At 47.4% G+C, this 19,702-nt stretch overlaps 1 protein-coding gene across 5 annotated transcripts; it reads right to left on the bottom strand.

Moving 5' to 3' along the window:
• Positions 1–666: 666 nt before the first annotated feature.
• Positions 667–18,231, bottom strand: LOC105015681 (protein mono-ADP-ribosyltransferase PARP6). 5 transcript variants are annotated; one of them, XM_029114728.2, is made up of 25 exons: positions 18,041–18,231; positions 17,837–17,949; positions 15,332–15,452; positions 14,652–14,729; positions 13,840–13,934; positions 13,315–13,375; positions 12,856–12,946; positions 12,675–12,741; positions 12,372–12,521; positions 11,960–12,110; positions 9,478–9,609; positions 7,963–8,058; positions 7,706–7,798; positions 7,497–7,622; positions 7,251–7,313; positions 7,041–7,108; positions 6,769–6,817; positions 6,466–6,578; positions 5,501–5,573; positions 3,943–4,012; positions 3,156–3,250; positions 3,001–3,064; positions 2,825–2,909; positions 2,547–2,679; positions 667–2,357 (listed from the first exon to the last, which is right to left on the bottom strand). In XM_029114728.2, exons 3-24 carry the CDS (start codon positions 15,332–15,334, stop codon positions 2,577–2,579), a joined length of 1,926 nt encoding a protein of 641 aa, XP_028970561.1. In that variant the 5' UTR covers positions 15,335–15,452; positions 17,837–17,949; positions 18,041–18,231; the 3' UTR covers positions 667–2,357; positions 2,547–2,576. The 5 variants fall into 5 exon arrangements, with proteins under 5 accessions (XP_028970561.1, XP_028970552.1, XP_028970553.1 ...); XM_029114719.2 differs by having other exon boundaries at positions 7,251–7,316; positions 18,041–18,228; XM_029114720.2 differs by having other exon boundaries at positions 7,251–7,316; positions 17,837–18,228.
• Positions 18,232–19,702: the final 1,471 nt, after the last annotated feature.

Below are 19,702 nucleotides of genomic sequence, written 5' to 3'. Positions count from 1 at the left end.
ACACACACGCGCACAAAGTGCCTTTCAAGGGTCTGTAAGTACCTCACTGTGAATACGCTCTCTCTCTCCACATTCACCACTTGTGAAACGCAGCGGCCATTTTGGTGCCAAAACATCCATCACAACCATCAGACTAGAGTGCGGCTGAGCTGGGCTCAGTTTCAGAGGAGACTTTTCTATGGTCAGATTGATAGAGTCAGAGTGGGAATTTGGCCGGAGAACAAGTGTTATGGAGGTTCTCTGCGAGGGAAGAGTGCACCCTGCAGGCCCCGTGCGGAGCTCCTACACTATTAAAGCCCATTACAAACGGGTCTCCTGGAAATGCAGATGCCGGGCCAATTCCCCCGTTCCCACAATGCCCGGCACAACCGCAAAGTGCCCCGCAGGCATGCCTTCACCATGTGTCATTTTCAATTGATCCAAGTTAGATGTTTATTAAAAGCAATACTGAACATGATCCCTGCGGCCGTGAGACGACGCCACAACAGCCGGAATGGTGGACGCCCGACGATTCCGGGGGCCTTTTCTCGTGGAGCGAGGACGCCCCCTGCTGTCTATTTTAATGTACTCCCAGATACACTGACGAGTTACGGCTGGCCTTTCCATTCCGACACCACCCCCACGCGAAACAACTCCAAACCTTACCCAAAGAAAAGGAGACAATTATTAAAATTGTGCAAAATCTGTCTTTATTCATTCTTTACATCATATCTTTCCAATCGTTGTCTCCGTCTTGAACACACCACTAAATAGCAAGATGTCTGCCCACTGTCACCACTCGCAGAGGAACAGCAGGGATTACCTGTCAATGGATCCTTCATACTGACAGAATTGGGACTGGGTATCGAAGGCTATGTAAGGTGAGGCTCCCAGTCATTCCATTTTCCAAACAACCATTTACTATGCAGATCAACCTGTACGCTCCTTCACCAAGCCATATTTACACAATGCAATGTTAAACTCGACGCCTCCTGACGCCTCTCTGTTACCCAGCCTTGGTCGCCCTGTTCATTGGGCTCGTATGTCCTACTGCACACAATTTAGCATAAGGGATATTAAGTACATTTTGTTTTGTTTTACTTGAATTTTTTCTGTAGTTCCCTATCTTCCTAAACACTTGGCAGGTAGGCCTTGGGACAGTGTTTGTGAGAGTTAGAGAGAGAGAGTGACGGCTCAGTTTCTCTGGGCTAGTCAGATGTTAAATATGTGCAATGCCCCAGTACAACGTACAGAAAACACAGATAACCCACACTTACTTTACATACAGGTAATTAATAAACAGGGTAAATTCTACACAAGGTTTCCCCTCCCCGTAAAGCACTTCAGTAGCATCCCGTGATCTGTGGCTAGGGCCAGAATCCTATCCTATACTCTGTGTACACTACATCCATCATCTGGGCAGGGAAGGATACGGGGCTGTACGAGGTCCCCTAGAGGAACTGCCCAAGTCTCTCTGAGAGTAGGATGGGTTTTGCATCGCGCTCTCTGAGATTCTCTGCCTGACCGTCTGTGTGTTTATTAGCCGGGGCGTTGATCACCCGCAGGCCAGAGAAAACCCGTTTTGGGTGTCGTTTGGACTGTCTCCGTTAGATGAAACAGGAGAAGTGGGGGCGGCGGTCGGCGGGGGTTGGTCGGGTGGTGGTGCGGGGGAGGGGGGGGGGGCAGTCTGTGTCTGTCCGTGATTAGTCACTCTGCTGACAGATAGGATTAGCTAGTGATGGATGCTCCTGTGCTGTGTATGATCTGGTTATTCACCCGGGGGGATTCAGGTTGCTGTGTCTGGGTGACCTGAAGACACAAAGGCTACTCCATGGGGAGGCGTGCTAGAAACATTGCTTGGCCCCCACCACCTGACTGCCTCTCGGACCTTTGATTTACGTCGTTAGTCAAAGTATATTCAATAACCGGGTCATTGAGATAATGCCTTCGCAAACACAATAAAACAACAAACTCATAAGCATGTAGATCTGTCATTACCCCGTCCACACACAGGGATATAATAACCATTTGGAATTACTCTTTTTTACTTCTCGCAGATATTCACAATGAGAACTGATAAATATAGATAAATAGTTGAAGGATTGCCAAAACGGCAGCTGATAAAAGAAAATGGATGAGGCCTGACAGTGGCTCAGAAGGAAATTACAGACCAGGGGCTGAAAGGAAAAACGGTGTCTGTGTGCCGGTGGGTTTGTTCGTGCATGAGTCAGAGTGATTCAGCTCAGTGCGTGTGCGTGCGCGCGTGTGTGATAAGCCAGTCCAGCTATGGTTAGCCTCCATTCATCCCCGGGTTCTCCAGCTCCGTGTAGCCTGCGGGAGGGGCTCACAGGAGCACAGAGGAGGACCTCCAACACAAGCTGACCAGACACAGGGAGAACAGGAGGTAGAGGAGAAGAAGAGAAGAGAGGGAAAGAGACAAAGCTCATCAGCCTACTTCATCTGGTTTGAGTTTCCCAAATGTCTAAACATCTGTAAGTCAGCCAGCCAGTCAGCCAGCCAGTCAGCCAGTCAGCCAGTCAGTGTGTCTGGCTATCTGCAGTACAGACCTGTTCCTCCAGGGGTCCAGGGAGCCTCCATTAGCTGGAGTAGATCTGGGTGCCGATCACACGCATGATCTCCTTCTGTACCTTGGGTTCCTGGGTGTTGATGTTGGCGTCTCCCACCTGCCCGTCCTCGTACCTGACACACAGAGGTCATATCCGTCACGTTGGGTTAGTCTGCTCGCTGTCTGGCTCTGTGATGCCTTCCTGCCGTTTCCGATGCTAACAACAGCAACCTCACAGACCGGCGGAATAAGAAGAAGAGAGGCGCCGAGGACACTCACACAAAGAAGAAGCGCGTGCAGACATGGTCGGACACGGGACACACCCAGATGTTGCCGTGCTTCTGCAGGTCCTTGGATGTGATCACTGAGACGGGCCCAGAGAGAAACATGCAGGCTGGTTAGGATGACACACGGCCACTTGAATAGAACAGTGACCACGGGGAGACACCACTCACCTTCACAAAGGGCGATGCAGTTTAGATTCCTGCTCTGGAGGAACCTGGACTGGACGGGCCGGCTCTGTGAAAGCATTCAGGGCAGAACGTTTTGTAAAGTCCTGTTGTTCCACAGAGACAGGCGCTTGTGTGTGGGACTTGTTTAAGGCTCTCACCATCAGACACTGTACCTGCGGGATGGTATTCATTCGGTTGTAGCGCTGCACCAGCTCATCTTTGGTGGGCATGCGGTGCTGTCCTTTACCCATCCCTGAACACGCACACACACACACATTGACACACACACACACAGACACACACACACAGACACACAGACACACAGAGAGATGCAAACAAAAGCAAAGATCTCAGTACGCTGAACATTCTGTGTTACATAACATACATACATAACCGAGGTGAAGATGAGGACGTGGTTACCCAGTTAGACCTCGACACACGTGCACACAAAACCAGAGGACACGAGATGAGGATGACCACCGAGAGGAACAGTGAGGTCGTGAGCCATAACCCAAACAGAACTCTATCCAAAGTGATGTAAATCTGTAAAGCATTTTACTGACTTCATAGAAGGGATTCAATGAGATTTGCCCAACAACCATGTGCTGCACCTTGACAGCCTAAATGAGATTGGCTGATGGCCTCGTGAAAAGTGGGAACAATGGTTCCCATGATACCATATCTCTGTCACAGTAGAGGGTAATAAATAATGGACCAAACCATGAACATCCAGAGCAGACACCCCACAGTGGACACAGATGGAAATGCAGCACAAGGACAGCGCACACAGGCTAACCCAACCCAAAGATGAAGATGGACCAGAACCAAAGACAAGTCAGAAGAACACGAAGCAGACGGCCAACAGTGTGGAAGACAAGGAGACAGAGTGTGAGAGACAGTTTGAGACAGATGTCCATAGCCTGTAGGACAGAGGCTGGTTCCTACCTGAGTATCCAAAGGAAATGCTGGAGATGGGGCTGAGATAGATGCCCTTTCCATAGGCTGCACCATGCAGCTTGTGTTGGAAAGAGCAGGGGGTAGAATCACTGAGAGTCACACAGCACAAAAACGCTCAAGACACACACACACACACACACAAACATACTCAAGAGATTGATGGTAGAGCTCACTTGGCTAGACGTTGAAACACGAGCTAAATGTCATAAAGAAAGACACCGACCACTTACACATTTACACAGACAAGCCCATTCAGATGTGTTTTACAACTAATTCTTCTTTTGATAATTGGGTGAAAAATCTTAATTGGGCTTCCTCTGTAAACATTAAACAACTTAAACAACTGTTGAAGTGAGGTGAAGTCTTGCGTTGAATGTCAATGTAAACCATCCACAACTAAATGGAATGACATCGGAGGGAGTTGCCACAGAACAAGGAAGGATGTGGATGAGGAGGGAGGAGACAGGTGACAGAACTCTTTGATGGTCGTCTGTGATGGAGCTGAGGGAGTCTGGGCTCCAGAGGAAAGATGGCATGAGCATCACGGTGAGAGCGGAGGAAGGACTGCATGGAGTAAGAAAAGCAACGTCAAGAAAACAGGATGAGCACTAGAAGATGACATGGATCTGAAGCACGGCAAGCTCTTCTGAAGACAAGAGGAGTCATCACACTGAGGCTCAAGGCAAAGAGGAGGGAGAGACAAAGAAGATGAAAGGTGAGATCTGAGAACGATGATCTAATACAGCGTACTAATAATAAACTACTCCCTGGCAACCAGCAACCAGCACATTAATAAAGCTAATGTAATTACAGCACAGGGCCTCATGGTGTATTTCAAATGTGCAGATGGTCTGGACCTTAAGAGCTTAAATAGAAACACATTATCACTGTTGTACACGGTATATTTTCTTATTTAAATAACCAAAAAAAAAAGGGAAACTTTTCACGAAATGGAATACATTATCCATTACGTCCCCTTTAACAGAGTACAGTAGCTATTTATTGCTTCACATGAATGTAGAAAAAGGAACATTTGCACAAATGAAGTTAGGTTTCCCTCAGACTGCGTTGGTACACTAAACACCATGAGGTTCAGCGTAGAGGTAAAACAGAGCGTGTGTGATGACCGTAACTGACCTTCCATGGATCCCTCACCCACTCACTGCGTGAAGCCTCATAGCGAATCAGGACCGGCGCAGAATTCTTGACCTCTGACCTATTCTAGGCAGTGCTCTTAGTGGTCAACCCAGGCAGCCAGGCCAGCTGGTAGTAACCCCTGGCCCCCAGTAGACAACACAGCCCCTCCCACAGGAAGAGGTGTGGTGTCCACTGCTGTCAGAGCAGGAAACAGGAAGTGCCGACATATGCCAGGGGAAGCTACCGGTAGGCCTTCTAAAGCGTACGGTTCAATTAGAAAGAAACCTGGCATCCGTTACTGTCAAAATGGATCAGCTGGACAGCCAACCTGCTCTGTGTGTGATAGAACAGACAGGCTCTGTCCAAGGGAGGATGCGTCTTAGTTCAGCCAACTGCTAGAGCTACATACCTGCAGTTTGGTATAAGAGGCATTGACTAGTCCATTTCTCAGAATGGAGTGCCAGTTCTCTATGTGGGAACCACTAGAGCCGGTGCAGGGAGAGAAAGAGAGAGAAGGAGAGCTGTGAAAATGTATCACCTCTTGGTCAAACAGGGCCTTTCATGTGTTATCAATGTTTCTGAAAGCTCCAACAATGCAGTACGGGGAGCTGGGTGAAGGGAGCCGTCAGAACACTACAGTCGCCACTTCTGAATGCCGACCAATAACTGTTCGATTGTTCCACCTAGAGCAGGTCTTTCCAGTCCGGGGGGAGACGTCTAGGTCCTACTGGTAGCCCACCAAGTGATACACTCTTTTCTCGTCTGAGGGTATATTGAAAGTAGCTCTGTTTAACTCAAAGTTTTCAAATGTGGCGTGTTTGCCTGCTAACACAAGCAGGTTCCCAGAGGAGACACATCAGAAGCACAGCTCAGACCTCACCCAATGTTACGTAAGCCTTTTCCCTTTAACCGCCGGATGTTACGTGTATAGACATCTAAGTGGCTACATCAAACTGGATCATTTCTCATATCTTTTTTCCTTAAAATAAAATCCAGGGTCAGGACAGGGTGGCCATGCTGTTATTCTTAGCAGTGACGAATGTTCAAAAGGGTTAGGGTTTATTGGAATTAAATCAGCTAGCTCCCTGAGGGACTGATCCAGTTCCGCTTGGTTTAGTATAGTACCATGCATGTTTGGGCTTAATACAGCCTCTATTTGACAACTTTATAGTTGAGACATGGGGCTTCTGGGAAAGCAGGGGCAGCACCTGACGGTTCACAAACACACAGTGGAACTGGCGGAACCCTGTTACCCGTCCTCTCTGTCTGGAAAACTGAGTCTGTATGTGAGAGACTACGATTAACAGGCGGCGCAGTCTGCTACTGTCTTCGGGAGAACTAGAGGGGAGCGACACTCGCAGGGGACAAACTCACTGGAAGGCAAAGGTGCTGCCGTAAAGCTTCTTGGCAGTGCGGAAGCGAGCCTCCTTGGCAGGAGGGCTGCTGAGTAACAGGAACTGGTGGGACGTGTGCATGAACTTGAGTTGCTACAGGAGACAGAGAGATGGAGAAGGAAGGAGAGAGAGAGAGAAAGAGAGAGAGAGAGCGAGAGAGGAAAGGAGAACGAGAGATGGAGAGAGGGAAGGAGAGAGCATCATACTGTGAACTGTGGCACACATGGCAGCTGTTACAAGGAAGCCTGGTGAGGAGCAGACATCAGATCTGTGTGGTTCATACCCTACTCAGAGGCAGCTTGACGATATGGGACCTGTTACTGGATATAATCCTGCAGACACACACAGCGAGAGAGACACAGCGAGAGAGACGGAGCAAGAGAGACAGTGAGAGAGACACAGATAGAGGGACACAGCAAGAGAGACACAGCGAGAGAGACACCGAAAGAAATGACAGAGAGAGAGAAAGAACTGTGTTTCATTATCCTAATGGCTAATGTATACAAATGTATTCAGTATATACACAGGGAGATGAGCACAGATTCTTCTACATACCACTGCAGAAGAGGGTGAGCCAGTGGGTCCAGTTTGTCCATCTGTTTCTTAATCTCCAGATATGAGCCCTGTAAAACACAAATTCTGTCACATTCCACTTCCCTGTCCGTACCACACTCCAACACCATAAGCCCAAAAGGAGGCATTTCAGCAATACGACGCATGACTTTCCCTTCCTTCATCCCAGCCAGCCTTCCCCAGCCTCTCTACCTGGGTCATCTCCCGGATGGACATGACACTGTCCAGCGCTTTTTGCAATCTCTCATAGTTCTTCTTCTGTGACCAGGGAGCAAGAGGGAGCCACAGAGACAGGCGTCAAACGGAAACGGGAGAGAGACAAACATTGGATTAATATCTACAAGCCCAGCAATCAGCCCAGAAATATTTGCCAGATAGTTATCGCCTGTGACGATGACCAGGCGCGTCATGGTTGATAACCACAGCAACATGAGTAACCTTGGGGTTGAAGGCCAGAGTCTTGGGGTCGTTGGGGTCGACCACAGACGGGTATGGTTCAAAGATGATGCTTTTACGCGGAGACTCCAGAGCAGCGCGGCACATCGCCACCAGCAGATCAACCACCTGGGGATGAAGGTGAGCGGTTATCATCCGACAGACAGGCAACACAGGAGCAGGAGGACATACACATGTTGTTCTTCAGTCACCTCCGCTCCAGTCGCCACCTCCTCGGCTGCTCCCGACATCACACCCAGTGTGTAGAAGGAGAACACACACAGCTCTCTGGTGCACACAGCCGGCTTCACGCACACGCACAGACGAACACACAAACACGAACAAGCAACATCAATCAAACTGTAATGGCAATATGTGAAATAAGATTAGGAGTTTTCAAAATTCAAGCAGATACGCTGAAACAGCGATGATTAGCCAATTCAGCCTGTCTGTTTGCCTAGTGGTCTACCTTCAACATGGATCCGTTCTGGAAGACATGCTGCTCATCACAGACCACACAGTACTCGTTGAGAGTTGGGATCCTCTGCTCCGAATATTTCATTATCTGTCAGGAGACAAAACATGGCATTCCTGCCAATCACGCCCTCCTCTCCTCCAGGCCCTATTTCATCAGCATCTAATGATGATGACATCATCAGCAGACTGGGACTACAGTATCAATGCTTCTGTCTGCAGTTCTTTATAGGGTGATCCTTTTAAGTGGCCACGCCCCTTTACTGGGGTACAAACGTAAAAAAACTAAAATAACGTCGGTTTGTTAAGTCTTCTTCGTTCTCTCAAATACAATACCATGACTGCTTTCCTAAGTAAAACCCAATGACTTTTTTCTTAAACCTCTCTTACAGAGACCAAATTCCCATTATCTACAAGATGTTGCCATGTGCCATGGGTGAATGTCTGACAAAGTGTAACAGAGTTGTGGCTATGAATGACATCAATACATACACAGTGGTCAGTTTACTAGCTGCATCCACTCAGTACCGGGTCGGACCTCTTTGCATGCAGAACAGCAGGGATTCTACAAGGTGTTGGAAACGTTCCACAGGGATGTTGGTCCATGCTGAAACAATGATCCATCCTGTTCAATGTCACCCCGAAGAAGCTCTAATGGGTTGAGGTCTGGGGCTTTTCTAGTAAACTAAACTGGGATTCGTTGGAATTCTGCTGTCTGAATTTGTATCGTTTGCCGCAGTATTGTCTGTTAAACGCTGGACGCTGTTGTGAGTGAAAAGCCCCGGAGGGCAACTGTTTCTGAGAGACCGGCACGGGCACAACAGACGCCAATGATCATACCACGCTCAAAATGTCCTATATCACTCATTTAACCCATTCAAACATTAAGCAGAACAGTAACCGAGTGGCTGGTTGACAGTCTGCCTGCTTTACATAGCGAGCCACGGCCACAGGACGGTCTGTGGGAGTGATCCGTTTTGGTGATCAGGGCGGCGTGCCTAATAAACTGGACACTGGGTGAACATCATTAATAACCTACGGACAGGAGCTATAGCACACTCATTATGTCAAGGTAAGTAAACTGCTAAGGTTGTTACTGCTTGAAATCGGACTTCCTTGCTTTCATTGGAGAAAGATCGCTTTCATTCCCTAATTCTGTCAGTTCACACTCATTTTGGGGAAAATTTTACTTTGCCACGAGGACCTATCACTTTACTCAAGGGTGAAACAAACCCATTTTACAGAAGCATGTTAAGCACATTAAGTCCATTTAATCTAAATCATATTTAGATAACACATTTTCTCATGACAGTAGATTTAATCCAATTCAACTTTCAACAAATCTATTACAGCGAGGTTAAGACCTTCTTCAAGCATATCCCTATGCCCTGTAATTACTCCCTTACAGTCCCGTCACTGTTTGTGTTGCTTTGGAAGGACTCTCAGAGGACGCTTGGAGCGGACTAAAAGCCAATTAGGGCCCTAGCTGTGTCCTTGAGGTCTTACCTACCTGCACTAAGAAGCCATACTCCAAGGTAGGGATGTTCTTGCAGTGGCCGCCCGCCTGGGATGAGAAAAACAATTCAATCAGCTGCCTCGTGGTAATCTGCGCTGGGGCCCTGGCCGCCGGGACAGCCACAGTCTGATGGGTACAGTGAAGACAAAGCATTATGGTAAACGGCACAAGCCAGTTCAGGTAAGGGAAGGGAGAGGCTCAGGGAGAAAGGTGGGTAGGTACTGTGGGGTAGTTGGCTGGATAGAGGAACAGTGACAAAGGTAGAGGGGGTACTGTTGGGCTGTTGGCAGGATAGAGGGACAGTGACAAAGGTAGAGGGGGTACTGTTGGGCTGTTGGCAGGATAGAGGGACAGTGACAAAGGTAGAGAGGGTACTGTAGGGCTGTTGGCTGGATAGAGGGACAGTGATAAAGGTAGAGGGGGTGCTGCAGGGCTGTTGGTGGGATAGAGTGACAGTGATAAAGGTAGAGGGGGTACTGTGGAGCATTTGGCTTGATAGAGGGACAATGACAAAGGTAGAGGGGGTAATGTTGGGCTGTTAGCTGGATAGAGGGACAGTAATAAAGGTAGAGGGGGTACTCTAGGGCTGTTGGCTGGATAGAGGGACAGTGATAAAGGTAGAGGGGGTACTCTAGGGCTGTTGGCTGAATAGAGGGACAGTGATAAACGTAGAGGGGGTACTGTAGGGCTGTTGGCTGGATAGAGGAACAATGATAAAATTAGAGAGGGTACTGTAGGGCTGTTGGCTGAATAGAGGGGCAGTCATAAAGGTAGAGGGGGTACTCTAGGGCAGTTGGCTGGATAGAGGGACAGTGACAACGGTAGAGTGGGTACTGTTGGGCTGTTGGCTGGATAGAGGGGCAGTAATAAAGGTAGAGGGGGTACTCTAGGGCAGTTGGCTGAATAGAGGGACAGTGATAAAGGTAGAGGGGGTACTTTAGGGCTGTTGGCTGGATAGAGGAACAATGATAAAATTAGAGAGGGTACTGTGGGCTGTGGGCTGGATAGAGGGACAGTGATACAAGTAGAGAGGGTACTGTTGGGCTGTTGGCTGAATAGAGGGGCAGTCATAAAGGTAGAGGGGGTACTCTAGGGCAGTTGGCTGGATAAAGGGACAGTAATGAAGGTAGAGGGGGTACTCTATGGCTGTTGGCTGGATATAGGGAATGTGATAAAGGTAGAGGGGGTACTGTTGGGCTGTTGGCTGGATAGAGGGACAGTAATAAAGGTAGAGGGGGTACTCTAGGGCTGTTAGCTGGATAGAGGGACAGTGATAAACGTAGAGGGGGTACTGTAGGGCTGTTGGCTGGATAGAGGAACAATGATAAAAGTAGAGGGGGTACTGTTGGGATGTTGGCTGAATAGAGGAGCAGTCATAAAGGTAGAGGGGGTACTGTGGGGCAGTTGGCTGGATAGAGGGACAGTGACAACAGTAGAGTGGGTACTGTTTGGCTGTTGGCTGGATAGAGGGGCAGTAATAAAGGTAGAGGGGGTACTCTAGGGCTGTTGGCTGGATATAGGGACAGTGATAAAGGTAGAGGGGGTACTGTAGGGCTGTTGGTGGGATAGAGTGACAGTGATAAAGGTAGAGGGGGTACTGTGGAGCATATGGCTTGATAGAGGGACAATGACAAAGGTAGAGGTGGTACTGTTGGGCTGTTAGCTGGATAGAGGGACAGTAATAAAGGTAGAGGGGGTACTCTAGGGCTGTTGGCTGAATAGAGGGACAGTGATAAACGTAGAGGGGGTACTGTTGGGTTGTTGGCTGTATAGATGGACAGTGATAAAGGTAGAGGGGGTACTCTAAGGCTGTTGGCTGGATAGAGAGACAGTGATAAAGGTAGGGGGGGTACTCTAGGGCTGTCGGCTGGATAGAGGGACAGTGATAAAGGTAGAGGGGATACTGTAGGGCTGTTGGCTGGATAGAGGAACAGTGATAAAGGTAGCTAGGTACTGTAGGGCTGTTGGCTAGATAGAGGAACAATGATAAAAGTAGAGGGGGTACTGTAGGCTGTGGGCTGAATAGAGGGACAGTGATAAAAGTAGAGGGGGTACGGTAGGGCTGTGGGCTGGATAGGGGGGCAGCAATAAAGGTAGCTAGGTACTATATTGCTGTGGGTTAGATAGAGGAACAGTGATAAAGGTAGCTAGGTACTGTATGGCTGTTGGCTGGATAGGGGGACAGTGATAAATGTAGTGGGGATAGTGTAGGGCTGTTCGCTTGATAGAGGGACAGTGATAAATGTAGAGGGGATAGTGTAGGGCTATTGGCTGAGGAATCTTTCAAATTGATGAATAGTTACTTTACCTGCTGTTAATGATGCAGTGAATTATTGGTATTGTGTTTTAGCTAGCTTTCTGTGCTGGTGGGTAGATACAACAGGGCCGGTAAGGAGAGGGTGGTATGATGGTGATGGAGGGGGTGGACATGTGGACAGGAGGAGCGGGGGAGGGGTGCAGAGGTGGAGGTTCGGACCTGGCTGTTGGGGGGGTAACTGAACAGCTCCCCCTTAGGGTTCTTCATGGTGCAGGAGATGGATCGGTTCATGAGGCGGGTCACCCTCAGCTCTGGAACACTAAGCTTCCCCTTCAGAACCGTGTCTTGTATCAGAGGGAAGCTGGGTGACCTAACAAACAACCCAGAGAGCATTACATGACAGTGCTGGACATGTACCGAGGCCTTCTGATCACAAGCATTCAGTAATACAGAAGATCAGAGCAACAAGTCATCTTCACCTGAAATGACAGTAAGGAAATTACAAGGAAATCGGACAATAGGAATGTAAAGCATCAGTAGTAGCTAGTAGCTAGTAGCTGTAATAGATGCTATAATACAAGCAGAAGTAGCCATTTTGTCGTGCTTATGTGCTCCATTGACGGAGCCCTACTTGGGGATGGGGGAGAAGATGCTGAGTCCTGCGCGGAACTTCTTGATGGTTCCCCCAGCCTTGAACCAGCTGTGTCTCTTCTCCTGCTGGGCCTTCAGAAACTCATTACTGAGATGTTTCCATTGCTGGGACGTGAACGTACTCAGGATCCTAGAACAGACAGTACAACCAGTCACTAGCACAATGTCGTAGCAATTAGCAGATGTCGCTAAAGTGCAAGCAACATTGATTGCCACCATAGGTTGCCACTTTGAGCCACGTTAGCATCGTTTGGCATTGTCAGTAATGTAATGAAGAACTCACTTCTTGAGCTGTAGGCCCAGACTGAAGCCCTCTTTATTGGAGGGCTGGAACACCTCCACCGATGGCTCTGTGAATAGATGAGTACTTATTACACAACACATTGGAGTGAGGAGCTTAGCTGTGAACGTACTCACACACAAACGCATACACACACATGTAACTGCACACAGGCTTTGCTCACCAGGTCCATCTAGGTACTGGGAAAGAGAGAAGCGCAGCCTCAGAATAATGGGCTCGGTTCGGATGACCTTCCATGCTGTTGCCACCTCCTCCTGGAACACACAACCATTTTAGGTTTTCTCCTTGTGGGGACCCTAGCTGTAACCCCCAAACTTAAACCTAACCTTCATCTCAAATACCTCACCTAAACCAAGTGAGGTCCGCATGCTTCACTGTCTGTGACACTAAATGTCAGATGTCAAGATGATATGATCTGACTGCTGTCCTTGGTGGTAATATTATGTATGTTAATGTAATTTTTAAATTGCTCATCCAGTCATAAAGTTTTCCCACTCTAACCCAAATTTAAACCACATTTATCCTAAACCTAACCCCTGGAGTTAAACATTGTATTGTTCCTCCTACAGACCAACAGAAAATAATAATGAATTGTCCAGTAAAAAGGAAACCGAAAACTCACATCCAAGAAACCAATATTAATCTGAAGGTCAATGTCCACATCATCAATGGTTCCATACTCTCTGTAAGAGAGGAATAACATACACAGATTGACCTTTACAAGAACTAACAGCAGCTGGTCAGCATTTCAGTGTGTACTCTGAGGAAGACTGTGTTTGCTGGTAAAAATGCTAATACTATTATAAACTAGGTGGTTAAAGGTCTGAATGCTGATTCGATTCGTACACCATGGTTATTATCACTTAAAATAATGTTATAAAATCATCCTAATTCCATGGGTGACCAGTGTACATCAGCATAAAAGCCCCCCCCCCAGTGGTTTGTGGCATAGCATCAGAATACCTAGTCTAAGGGCTTTTCTTGGGCACAGCCAAACACAGCCCTTAGGCTTCGTGTCCTGGCGTTATGCCACAAACCACCAGGAGGTCTAATTGTTAGTGTACCCTGGTTAGCCATTGTTTACTATTGGCCCCTGCTTAATGATCTTGGTTAACGTGTTGGGCTGTCAAGGCATTGACTGCTGTACCTGACAGAGACAGCACTGTCGGTATAGATGTCCTTCACTGCCTCGATGTCTGCATCCAGCTGGGGGTGTCGGTACAGGTCAGCAGCACAGCTCCCCTAGAGGCCGGAAGGTGCACAGGTCAGACTACTGAATCACACATGTAGACTTTACATTCAGCCAGTTGTTAATTGAACACAAGGTCCAATCAAGGCTACTTTCACTTTGAACCCAGAACCTCTAAATTGGAGATTGGATGATTTTCATGTATACAATTATTATTGGGCGCTATTCTGCTGTCTTACAGGACTGCATTAGAGTTTCTCTCTCTAATTTTGCCTTCTCCCTTTCTCTGTGTCTTGCTGTCTGTCAGTCTCTCTTTTTCCATCTTCGTCTACTTGTCTCTGTCTCTCTCACAATCCTCGCTTGTCACTCTGTGTCTCTCTCTATGTGTCTCTTACACACACACACACAAACACACACAGACAAACACACACACAAACACACACACTAGTTCCTTCAAACTATAAAACCGGCTTTCATCTTCTGATATTACTGTCTATTTTATCCACCAGATTTTTAAGGAGTGGATCTATTTCCGACTCAAGTCTTTAAAAATAACTTTTTTGTAGGAAGTTGGTTGAAATAAAAACCTTTGTAATGCCATAGCTGCATATGATTTGATGCATTAAGGCCCCTGTGGAATCTCCTTATACCCTAGTGTTGGTTCTGATTCTAATGGACCAAAGAGCTAAAGGTGTTTGAAATGACCGCCTTACATCCAGAAAGTCATTTCCACCAGTTGGCCAAGACTGGCCCTTTGAAAGGAGCGCTACCTGGATGCCATAGAGGAACTGCTCCGACTCATTCTCCCCATCTGATTCCTCGTCAGTCCAACACTGGCCTTTGATGTCCTGCAGGCAAACAGACACACATGTGAAAGTCCATTATGCTGATGGCCATTATTTATTCTCCCTTCATGTTCCATCTCCCCTCTCTCTCGCTCTTCTCTACACTCTCTACCTCTCTTTTCTCTTTCTCTCCTTCTTCCTCCGTCCACCCTCTCCCTCCTTTTCTCTCTTCCCTTTCTGTTTCAATCTCTCTCTCGTTTCACCCTCCTCCCCCCTCTCAATCTATCCTTCTCTCCCTTTCCTCTCTCTCTCTCTCTCTCTCTCTCTCTCGCTGTCTCCATTTAGCTTTCCTTTCTTCAAAGCTTTTTATAACATGTCAATGGGAGGGACATTGGGACAAAGAAACTACAGACAAACATGAAATTTGCCACATACATTGAATCCATTAAATGAGAAGCAAGGGGGACCATTCACTGTCCTGTTTTTCTTTGTCTATGTTGTTACCGGCAGCAACATATCAGGCCATTTACAGTCTACCGCACCGACACACATCAGTGACAGATCCAGTCTGAATGGATCAATTGTGTGGACTGATGAAAAACAGAGATATCAGATAACACTCTGTTCACTACAGAATAGCCACTAGGATTTTAAATGTGTCTTACCATTGGGTCTGTTGTTCATAGGGGTCTGTCAGACAGAGTTAGGCCTCTCCCATCCATAACAGCTGAGGTCCGTGTAGACGGAGGGACTGAGGCTGGCACTGATGCTCTCAAACGAGGGTACCTAAACATTTGGCATAAGACGGTGAAGGAGAAAAACAGATAAGCACCAAATCCCTTAGAATCTCTAGGTTTCTATACACCTATAATAACCACAGTTTACCAACTAAATACGCAGTGACGTCGTCAGCATTGCCACTTCACAATACAAGACTCCATTTTCCCCTTTCTTTAATCATCTGCACTCCACCTTGCCGTGTATCCTAGCAACAGCCATTTCTGCCGTCAGTTACTGTCCCATTAATCACCGTGTAGAGGGAGAGTGTGTGGGAGAAAGAAGCTTTATGTGTTGTGCTCCAAGCATGATTTTATGTTTATGTATTCTGGATCTTCATTGGAACTTTTCAATGTGTGTGCAAAGGTATGAAGAGTAGCCCATTTGAGTGAATCCATTTGTTTTTGAGTGTATTGCTGTATTTACGTCAATGTCAAGTTAAGGGCTAATTTATGTTCATTATGTTCAATGATCATTCAAATTATGCACAAGATTTGCCCGGCTGAATAAGGAATGTATTTCCCTCTGGGCATTTTTGTCATTAACGTAACCTTATAAAATGTGCGTTTTCTGACAGAGCAAGAGTCACCAGCCATGGGACTCTCAGACATTGACATCACAATGACCTCTGACAATGGAATCACTGCTACATTGTTCCAGATGTGTGATACCGTAAACTATGATATATCCCAGACTCCCAGCAGAAAACATAATAAGCATTCCATTTTACAATGTTACAGAACTTCCCTCTGTACCTCCTTCCATACCTCCTTCCATACCTCCTTCCGTACCTCCCTCCATACCTCCCTCCATACCTCCCTCCATACTTCCCTCCATAGGTCCCTCTGTACCTCCTTCCATACCTCCTTCCGTACCTCCCTCCATACTTCCCTCCATACCTCCCTCCATACTTCCCTCCATAGGTCCCTCTGTACCTCCTTCCATACCTCCCTCTATACCTCCCTCCATACCTCCCTCCATACCTCCCTCCATACCTACCCTCCATACCTCCCTCCATACCTCCCTCCATACCTACCCTCCATACCTCCCTCCATACCTACCCTCCATACCTCCCTCCATACCTCCCTCCATACCTCCCTCCATACCTACCCTCCATACCTCCCTCCATACCTACCCTCCATACCTCCCTCCATACCTCCCTCCATACCTACCCTCCATACCTCCCTCCATACCTCCCTCCATATCTCCCTCCATACCTCCCTCCATACCTACCCTCCATACCTCCCTCCATACCTCCCTCCATACCTACCCTCCATACCTCCCTCCATACCTCCCTCCATACTTCCCTCCATACCTCCCTCCATACCTACCCTCCATACCTCCCTCCATACCTCCCTCCATACCTCCCTCCATACCTACCCTCCATACCTCCCTCCATACCTCCCTCCATACCTCCCTCCATACCTACCCTCCATACCTACCCTCCATACCTACCCTCCATACCTCCCTCCATACCTCCCTCCATACCTCCCTCCATACTTCCCTCCATACCTCCCTCCATACCTCCCTCCATACTTCCCTCCATACCTACCCTCCATACCTCCCTCCATACCTCCCTCCATATCTCCCTCCGTCGAAACCATGCAGATGTAAACACTTGAGACATTATGCCCACTGGACCAAACACAACCTGCACTGACGTCAAAACCTCTTCTACTTTGGTCATAATCACATCATACAAAGAAGACAAAAGAACCAGAGGGACATCAACACCTAAGCAATATGAGGTCAGTTGATAATGGATAATGGTAATAGACTCCTGTAGACTAAGATGATTATTGCTCAATACAGGATGTTGGCACAGAACACACTAATAAACATTCACACCCAACCCATACACCCCGTGTCCCTTAGAGCCAATAAATCTAACAACATCTCCTCTGCTAGACACACACAAGTCAACAAAAATGGTAGAAACGTTCTGTCTCTTTCCCTCTCCACCTCTCTCTCACTCCGCACTCTTCTTCTGGAATCTCTTCTCCAAAACTGAGCCATTTTGTTTCTCCAGAACATGATACACTTCAATATGAGACCACCACCGTTCCATTTTGACCAGTGAGGATTTATCAGCTTTCTCTTGGTATTACTGGGTGTCCATGTTGTGGGAATGTTGGGTAATCCTCTTCTGGAAAGCATTCAAAGATCAGCTGCTTTATTTTTCAGTCATCATTCCGCCCCGCTCAACATTCAACGCTCCACTACTTGTTTCCTCGTCTGTTGGCCCAGCCATGCCCCCCCACCTCCCTGTCGTCTCACATACCAATGGACATGCAGACACACTGACCCCCTCCTTTCACCCCTCCACAAACTGAACACACAGATGGGTACGAACGCCTCGCTTCCCCACTCCTCCTCCCAGCCAACACACTCACCTATACAGGAGCTGGAGATGGAGGATGGTGGATGAAGATGGAGGCTGCTGTCCTTGGTGCTGAACCTTCCCACTTAAAGGGAACCCCAATTTTGTATCCCTGCTCTTTCAGCCCTGGATGAAAAATGTAATGAAAATCAAATGAAAATGTTTTTAAAACAGCAGTGAGAACTGTGCATGCTAAAATCCCCCATTTTGTGGCTACCTCCCTGTCTCTCTCCCCGGTCGGTGTTCTTCTCTCTGCCTCAAGCTGGCCGCTCTGTGTTTCTGTGTTTATCTATTGCAGATCTCTGCTCCCACTGCCGTCTTGTTTTTTTGCCTGACAACACTGAGAGGGATGAGCATGCTCAGTTAGCGCCAGCAGCTGGTCATGTGACCTGCAGCTGACTGCGTTGCTGCCTAGTGGGAGAACAGGGGGAGAAAAACTAAGGAAAATGGCAGTCCTGTTATTGCTGTGATGCCTGTGAGGTTGTGTGTGTGTGTGTGTGTACGTGTGTGTGTGTTTTTCTGTGTCCACGCCAGTGTCTCTACCAGAAAAAAGGCTTGTAAAGGTTTAGTGTGTGCGTGTCTGTCGTCTGATACTATTTCAGGACAAATTGGTCCATTCCTTGTCGGAGAAATCTGAAATACAAAAATAGAGCATAATATGTGCATATTTTCAGTCAAACCTCGGGATCTGAACCTCCAAACTTGACCCATTTTTACAATGATACAGTACTTTATGCAAAGTGGAGTGTGCATATCAATCAGGCAGTAGCCCATTGGTCGGGAGCATGAGCACTGGCTGAGTCAGTCTAGATTCTGAGACAACAGTCTTAATCAGTGTTTATCCTGGTTAGTGCCCTGTGTGCTGTTATGTTGTGACCAATAGAATGAGGAGATTAGGCTCTGAAAGAACTGTCTATTCAGCTGTGCTGTGTGTCCACTCTTGGTAAGGAGCACTGTTCACTGATGAGTTATGACAGGAATTCAGTGACTCTGCCTGGAGCCAAATAAAGGACTTACTTCCAGACATTATGGTAGGATGGCATGCCACAGTCATTTAATTAACTCAGTTCTACTGCACTGTGCATGACCCTGTTCAATGGACCTACAGGAAAACATTGTCTCAGAGGCTCCAGCTGTATGCAAACAAGGGACTTTAATAGATGTCACAGACAAATAATATTTCTGCAGTGGAAACTGGTGTTTTAGCTGTTCAAAACAGGAAAATCAATCACTTCACTGAAAACTAAAATGTGATTATGATTTCAATTATATAAAAATGAACCACTTTCATCATCAGAAAAAATGTAATCTCCTATACATCTTATCATCCCATACACAGGATCTGATTGAGGATTTCTCCAGGGTGATGGTCAGGGTTATCTTAGTGTACTATCCCTCCCTGTGATAGGTGGGGCCCTGTCCAGCAGGGTCAGGTGATTGGATGGGAGGGAACGTCCCTCACCTGGGCAGGTGTCCATTGGACTGAGGGAACAGAGCTGAGTGCCGGACATAAAGTCTAACCAGGGCCTGGGAGAAGCCAAAATGGGCAGTGGCAGCAGCCGCAGTGACGTTACAGTCGAAATCAGGTGAGGTCTGCTTCATATCAATGTAAAGAGGGGGGGGGGGCTGTGGTTTTTGCTAGGAATAGCATATCAAACCACTGCTACAGCAAGCAAAGCCTCAGCTAAACTTTTCTTCATAATGAACACTAGAGGGAGCTGTTGATGATACAATGTCTCTTCCTCCGCTGTAAACTAATTGCTGCTGATTGACTCCTACGTTTCTCACAATGACAAATTCTAATTAGAAACTCAGATGGTATGGTGGATGTGCCTCGCATTATTTTTAGTAACATGGCGGTAACTTAAATAAATGGGCT

Source organism: Esox lucius, chromosome 2 (genome assembly GCF_011004845.1).
Source record: "Esox lucius isolate fEsoLuc1 chromosome 2, fEsoLuc1.pri, whole genome shotgun sequence".
Lineage (NCBI taxonomy): Eukaryota > Metazoa > Chordata > Actinopteri > Esociformes > Esocidae > Esox > Esox lucius.
Note: the sequence above shows the minus strand (reverse complement) of the source record. Positions and strands in the feature narration are given on the sequence as shown.